Source organism: Petaurus breviceps, unplaced genomic scaffold (assembly GCF_028583685.1).
Source record: "Petaurus breviceps papuanus isolate PSGF00001 unplaced genomic scaffold, PetGlider_PUasm1.0 182, whole genome shotgun sequence".
Classification (NCBI taxonomy): domain Eukaryota; kingdom Metazoa; phylum Chordata; class Mammalia; order Diprotodontia; family Petauridae; genus Petaurus; species Petaurus breviceps.
Window position 1 is genome coordinate 3,935,114 of NW_027185786.1, and position 7,173 is coordinate 3,942,286.

A 7,173-nucleotide genomic window follows, 5' to 3' on the forward strand; every position below is an offset into this window, starting at 1 on the left:
TCTTTCTTTCTTTCTTTCTTTCTTTCTTTATTTCTTTATTTCTTTCTCTATCTCTCTTTCTTTCTTTCCTTCCTTCCTTAATAGTAATAACAGGAGACTCTAATCTTCTCTTGGTTTTGTACAAATCTATCAGAAAGGCAAATGAAAGAGAAAATATGAAATTGAATAAATTGCTGGAGAAACTAGCCCTCAAATGCTTATGATGTCTTTTTTTCTTAATCTTTTTTTCTGGTTACATGTAAGAACAATTTTTCACATTAGTTTTTTCTAACTTTGAGTTCCAGACTGACTTCCTTTTCTATCAGTGCAGAATATGTCCTGATGAGTATTTCCTTTTGGACTTCAGTCCTTTTTCTGCAGAGCCATGTGTTGGGACTGTCAGCGTGAAAGACACCATGCAGATGACAGTGGATTTTGAGCCACTTGTCCTAGGAGACCACAGTGAAAAGCTTATAGTGAACTATGACACAGGTAAGCAATGTCTTTTGTTAAGTGACCATTCTGCATGTGGACAAGATTCAGTGGAGGTGGGGCATGAGAAGGGGACAGCAGGAAATGGATTGTGTTTGGGGCCTAGAGTCGCAATGTCTCAAAGATAATGAACCCCAATAAGTGCTGTCTGTAAGAAGAATAAAGATTTCTATGTTCAGTGTTAAGGTTGACAAAACACTGGATTCTCATTGACCCTCTGAGCTAATTAGTTGAGGAGTTCCCATTTTTCAAAGGCAAGAATTCAGAATCAAAGAAGGTGAGAAGCATCATGTAGCAGGTAAGTGGAAACACTGGGGCTTGTGTTGTACATACCTAGAGTGCTCCAATGATGGAAGAGCTGGAAAGGACTTTAAACATCCTGTGGTCCAACCCTTGCCCAGTAGATGAACCCTCTCTATCACATCTTTGGCAGATGTTCATCTAGAGCACTGCTCGAGCATATCCAGGGATGGGAAGCTTGTCATCTACCAGACTAGCTTCACCCAATTTTGGACAACTCTAATTATTAGAAAGTTTGTTGAATATCCTCACACATGTCCACACATCCTGTGTGAGGGTGACAAAGGTGTCTGTAAGATAATAGGTAGAGATGGCAAATAGTCTAGGGATGCTGATCAGATACCAATGAAACCCTCCTGACCCTTCAAATCTCACAAGGTCATCCTATAGCCAAGGGATGGGGGGGGGAGGTAGCAAGCTGAAGTTGAGGTCAGTTCAAATCCTTCTAAACTGAACAAGGACTTTTTGCCTCTATTCTTTGATTGATTGATTCAACAGTGCTCTTCTAACCTGTTTATGGTATCAAACTATAGCATCTGTTGGTTACTTCAAGTGAGGTTAGAGTAACCGGGTAATTGATTGATTGACTCAGCTGGTACCTAACCTACAGTTTATATCAGTGGTTTCCATTAGGACTGTCCTGAGAGTAATGATCAGATAGAAGAAACAGGTAGGAGATCCACAAATGTATTTGAACAAAAGTGTTCAATTTGAACAAAAGTATAATTTGCAAATATTTTAAGAAGGTCTAAATGTTTCCCGAGGCATGTCCTCAGGCAACTAGAAGTTAAAATTTCATTATTGCCATTTGTCATTTCATGACTCATTTCCCTCTCACCCTCTTAAAAAAAACCATATGTGATCATTGACCCAGATTCTTTACACTAGAAGCATATAGTACAGAAGAGACTTGTAGAGCCAAGAGAAGAGTGATGTACACATGGCCATAGCCTCTCTTCATCTCATTGGGGTTCCACATGGCTCCCAGATCACAGTTTGGAGAAAACTCATTTTGAGGATGTGCATGCCTGGGGAGAACTGGCATTATCTGTTGTACAGTTGTATTACTTACATGTTCATGTGATTTTGAGAGGGCCTGATCCCATACTATCGAGACTCACAGGTCATGTGGTGTGTACTTAGCTCTCAAGGAGGACCATGACATCAGGAAGGTGATGCCATGACTTGCAAGTGAATTGGGTTTAAATGAGGCAGGGCTGTGCAAAGTCTCCAGCCTCACTTTCTCCTCCAGAGCTGGGTTCAGTGAACAGATATAAATCAGGATAACTGGAGATGGCCCTAGATGCAGTGGGGGACCTTGGCCTTTTTCATCAAGACTGGTGATGCTGGTGTGAACAGATGGGAGCATCCTTGTCTTGTCTAGTCTCTAACTTTCCCTATTGGCCATGCACATGGGGGTAGTGGTGGGTAAGGATCAATCTTTCACTCAATCAACAGGCATTTATTAAGCACCAGTGCTAGGGACTATGTGAAGTGTTAAGAGAGAGTTCTTGTCCTTAAGGAGCTTTCATTTTACCAGGAGTATAGAACATGTTCAGAACTAAGCAAATACAGTAGATATACAAATAAATACGTGGCCAACAGGAAAAGAACAGGGATAGACTAGGCCGCCATGCACTGGTCTGTTCACACTGGTGTTGGCAGACTTGGGGAATGGTGTGGCACCAGCAGTTGGGAGAATCTGAAGAAGATTCTGAAGAAGCAAAGATCTGAAGAAGCTGGTATAGGAACCGAAACTTGAAGGGAGGTGGGAAAGCGAAAAGAAGAGAGCAAGTCAGGAGTCAGCTGAAGTGAGGAGAGAGGGCCCTCCAGCCATGGGACACAGCCTGTGGGAAGAGGAGGGCCAGTTGGCCTTTAGTCGAGAGTTTGTAAGGAGGATCAGAATGCAGTCAGGAGCAGCCAGATGCCACCTGAAGTCAGACCTGAGTTCAAATCTTACCCCAGACACTTAGCAGTTGTGTGGCCCTGGATAACTCATTTAACCTCTCTCAGCCTCCATTTCCTCATCTGCCACACAGGGTTGCTGTGAGCATCAAATGAGTTGGTATATGTAAAGTGCTTTGTAAGGCTTACAGCCTAGAGAAATGGTAGCAATTTACTTGGGCCCGCAGCCTCATTTGGAGCCCAGGAGCCCTTGTCCAGTCTGGATCCCAGGCTCCTGTGCTGCTGTGCTGTTCCCCCCAGCACCCTTGAATCCCATGCCCACTTGACCCCTGGCCATTCCAACTGCCACCCCAGCAGGCCCCTGTATCTGCTTTCTTTGTTCCTGTTCTCAGATTGCAGAACTTTGCTGACTTAGGTCACTTACATCCTGCTCCCTCAGATCCACTGCCAATTTGTACTATTGCATTTCAGATAGAACTTAACTAATTCTAATTTTCCCTCTTTCATTTGTTTATTTTCTGTTGGTGCCTTGGAGGCTTCAGACTTTCTCTATTCTCAGGTTCCCAGTTTTACCTTCTTTTGCTCCCCTTTGACAAATGACCTCATCTCCAACCTGAAGAACGCTAGATTTAGAAAGAAAAAAATAAAGGCAGTCTTGGGTTCCAATCCCTCCTCTACCACTTAGTAGCAGGGTAGCCTTGAACATTGTGCACCTCAGTTTTCTCACCTGTAAAATGGTAATGATGACACCTGGGCTGCCTACCCTACAGACTTGCTCTGAAGATAACAGTAATAGCCCGCACTTATATTGTGCTTTAGGATTTATCAATCATTTTACATGCGTTAACTCATTTGCTCCTTAAAACAGCCCTGTGAGATGAATGTAATTGTCATTACCATTTTACAGATTAGGAAAGTGAGATGTTAATGACTTGCCAGGGGTCATATAGTTTAGGCAGTGTCTGAAGCAAGATTTGAATTTGGGTCTTTTGGACTCCAAAGTCCCACTGCATCCCCCAGCTGATGACAGAAGATACAGTATGTCAGGCGTTCGGTCTTCAGTGGTATGTAAGGTTGGCCATTAAGGCTCCAGTCGGAGCTCCTTCACCTTCCTTTCCCCCTCGGACTGTCTCTGTGCCAGTTCTCATCCTTTCAGCTTTCTCTCTTACCCTGGAGAAGCTGTCCTGACCAACCTGTCCACTTGTACTTTTATTCCCAGGTCCCCTGGTCTCAACCTCTAGTCTTTCTTTGGCCTCTTCAGCCTGTCCTTCTCTAAGGATCCTTTGCTTTGACCAGCAAAGTCTACACTAGCTGGAAAAATTTCCCATTGCCCTTTGCAATCATTCCATGGAAATCTAGCTTTGGTGCCTCATTGTGGTGTGGTGAGGAGACTGGGTTCTCAAAGGTTGTGACTGGGGAGCACCAGACATTGTTCTACCAAGCTGGAAGGGCCTCAGATATGGGTCTGGCCACAGGTAGCATGGGCATCATCCAAGGACTCCCTCTGCCACTACTTGGGTGACCTGGTACAAGGCCTCAGTTTCCTTATTTGTAAAAGGAGGGGGTTGGTTGGGTTCAGTAGCCTCTGAGGACTCTCCAAGTTCTATATCTAGAATCTTTTTACATATCTATAATCAGAGCTTCATCACCAGAAGGCTGTCTCCCAGGTTACCTTTGGTAATTTCCTTTGGTCCCAGCAATTCATGCAGATCAGTCTGCTAAGCTGTTAGGGGAGGCAGGTTGTGTTTGTGAAGGGAGTATCCACACTGAAGAAATCATGGGTCTCTGAAGTATGAAAACAAATGTCATCCTGCCCCAGTGGATAAAAAGATTTCCTCTTCAGTCCTATTTCTTTTGTTCCTAAGCAGTGAAATTTTATAAATTATGTTGACTTCCCAGAGCTTAAACATATGCAGTGTTTATCACCAGTTTATGTGGATTAATTCTTCATTTGAAATTCTGAATAGAAACCACAGGAAGATGTCTTTTGTGTGCTGTCTACACTCTCTCCCTAAAGAGAGCAGAACCCCCAAATTTTACAGAATTGGTTTTGTTTATGTCAGTGAACTAAGGGAGGTTTCTCTGTCTTTGGAATAAAAAATACTCTTGTTAAAAAATGACTGCTCTATAAATACCATACCAGGGCCAGGATCCACAGAAAATAAATCCACAGATTTCAGTTCAGTTTATGGCTAAGCAGACAGAGTACAAAACCCTATTTTGCTAACACTCCCTAGCCCCACTTGGGTAGGTTGAACGGGCAGTGAAGCCTGAGGTGTTCCTTACATGCAGTTAATGAACTGACTCAATACTAAGTGCTTTGTAGTGCATAAAGGCAATGTTTTAGTGGTTAGAGCACTGAACTTGGAGATGAGAAGTCCCAGGTTCAAACCCTACCTCTGACACTTGCTAGCTGTGCTGCCATGGGACTCAGCTGACCAGGCTAAGGGAGATGGGAGAGAAGCCTCTGCTCATGAGGGTGTGAGGCATAGCTGAGCCGTTGTGTGTAAAGCATGGTGCAGGCTTTAAGTTGCTATATGGACTTTATTAAAGAGCCCAACAATGAAATCACCTTTTTATAAGTGTTGGTGAAATGCCTATTATGTGCCCAGCCCTGCTGCCCCAGAAGGGAGACAGGAAATCACGAGCCACAGTCTCTGACTTTAAGGAGTTTACAGTTTATTTCTAAGACAAAATGAATGAGAATTCAATGAAATAAGAAAATGATTGAGTGCTAGGCTAAACGGGATAGGAATTTATATATGGAAAATGTCATTGTGGACTGGACTAGCTGCATGAAGATAGTTGGATGTGAGACTTGAGTTGGGTCTTGAAGGATGGGCTAGATTTGGATGGTACTGGGATAGGAAGTTGTGTGTGTGTGTGTGTGTGTATGTTGTGTGTATGTGTAGGGCTGGAGGGATAGTAAAGAGCTTAGCCTGACAAGATCAGAGACTGCATGTTGTGAAGTAGTGGGGAATGAGGTTGCATCAGGTGAGCCTAGCCATATTATAGAGGACTTTGAAAGGCCAGTAAAGGATCTGATAGTTTTAGAATTATAGATTTAAAGCTGGAAGTTACCTTAGAAATCTTTAGCCTAGAGTTTTGATTTTATGTGATAAATAATACCACATAAGTATACTGCTCATTCACTGGAAGTTGTCAACACTTGGTGGACCCTTAATAAATGGCTATGACCGAGTGATGAATTTGGAGTAACCGTTCAACTTTTCAACATCACTCTATGGAATATAACTTTGAAGAAATTGTAAGAAGGATTTAAAGTAAATACTTTGGGGAATAAATGGTCCATAATAAAAGTAGTGACATCATTATAGAAACTGGTTTTTGACCCTTTAAAAACTGTGAATAGACTGCATAGAACCTTGGTCCATCTAGTAAGAGTTGTTTTTTTTTTTTTTTTTGCTTTTTTGGAGGGGGGAAGGCAGGGCAATTGGGGTTAAGGGATTTGCACAAGGTTACATGGCTAGTATGTGTTAAGTATCTGATGCTGGATTTGAACTCAGGTTCTTCTGACTCTAGGGCTGGGGCTCTATTTGCTGTGCCACATAGCCACCCCCTACTAAGAGTTTTTAAAAGGCAGCTGGTGGTATAGCCTAAGAATTTTGAAAATGAAGTTACATTAAAGTTACATTTCTATGCTATTTGGTATGCTTCTCTCTGAGTGTGTTTAGCACCCTTTGTTTGGGAGATCAGTGCACCTAATTGGTTCAAGAAATGAAATGTTGCAAAAAAATAAAGAAGGGGGCAGATTATAGTGATTTAAAAAGTAGTATATCTGGCACAATCAAATTTGGGGAAGATTCTTTGGTGATTTTAGAGTTAAAATCTTCCTTCTCCCCAGTCTCCTTTCTTCTGTATTGTTCATAGCTACCCTCTATTTTTCTTGTCATTCATTTGGTCAAAAAATATTTATTGTTTACTATGGTAAAAAATCATATGCTAAGTCTTAGGGGAGAAAAAAGTGCAGAGATACTGAACTCAACCCTCATGCAGTTTACAATCTAATAATAATGAAAGCTTATACTTTGTGGTTTAGAAAATATTTTCCTCACAACAGACCAGGAAGATAAGTAATGTAAACATCATTATATCCATTTTACAGGTGAGGAAACAGAGATTCAAACATATGAATTTGTTTGAGGTCACACAGCTGAGTCTCTGTTTCCTCACATGTAAAATGGGCATAATGATATGTCTGAGCCAAGATTTGAACACAGATCTAGAACATACCATGTTTCCCCAATAATAAGACACTGTCTTATTATTTTTTTTTTGGACAGAAAAACACCAGAGGGCTTATTTTCAGGGGAGGGCTTATTTTAATGAACATTGACAGCAATTTTAATAAACAGGTAAATGTGAACAAAAAAATGTACCTTTATTCAATAAGCAAATCACTGGGGAAGAACAGGATGACGCGCTCACTGCTGCAACTCTGATTGGATTCAGCTCGGAGCGCGGTGTGTGTTTCAC

General features: G+C 41.9%; 1 protein-coding gene across 1 annotated transcript in view; it reads left to right on the forward strand.

Annotated features, from left to right (window-relative positions):
• The window catches only part of HYDIN (HYDIN axonemal central pair apparatus protein), a 421,862-nt gene that overhangs the window by 62,069 nt on the left and 352,620 nt on the right, over positions 1-7,173 (forward strand). Inside the window, exon 5 of the mRNA XM_069087496.1 lies at positions 347-471. Coding sequence (XP_068943597.1) covers positions 347-471 — 125 coding nt within the window. The remainder of the gene's footprint in view (positions 1-346; positions 472-7,173) is intronic.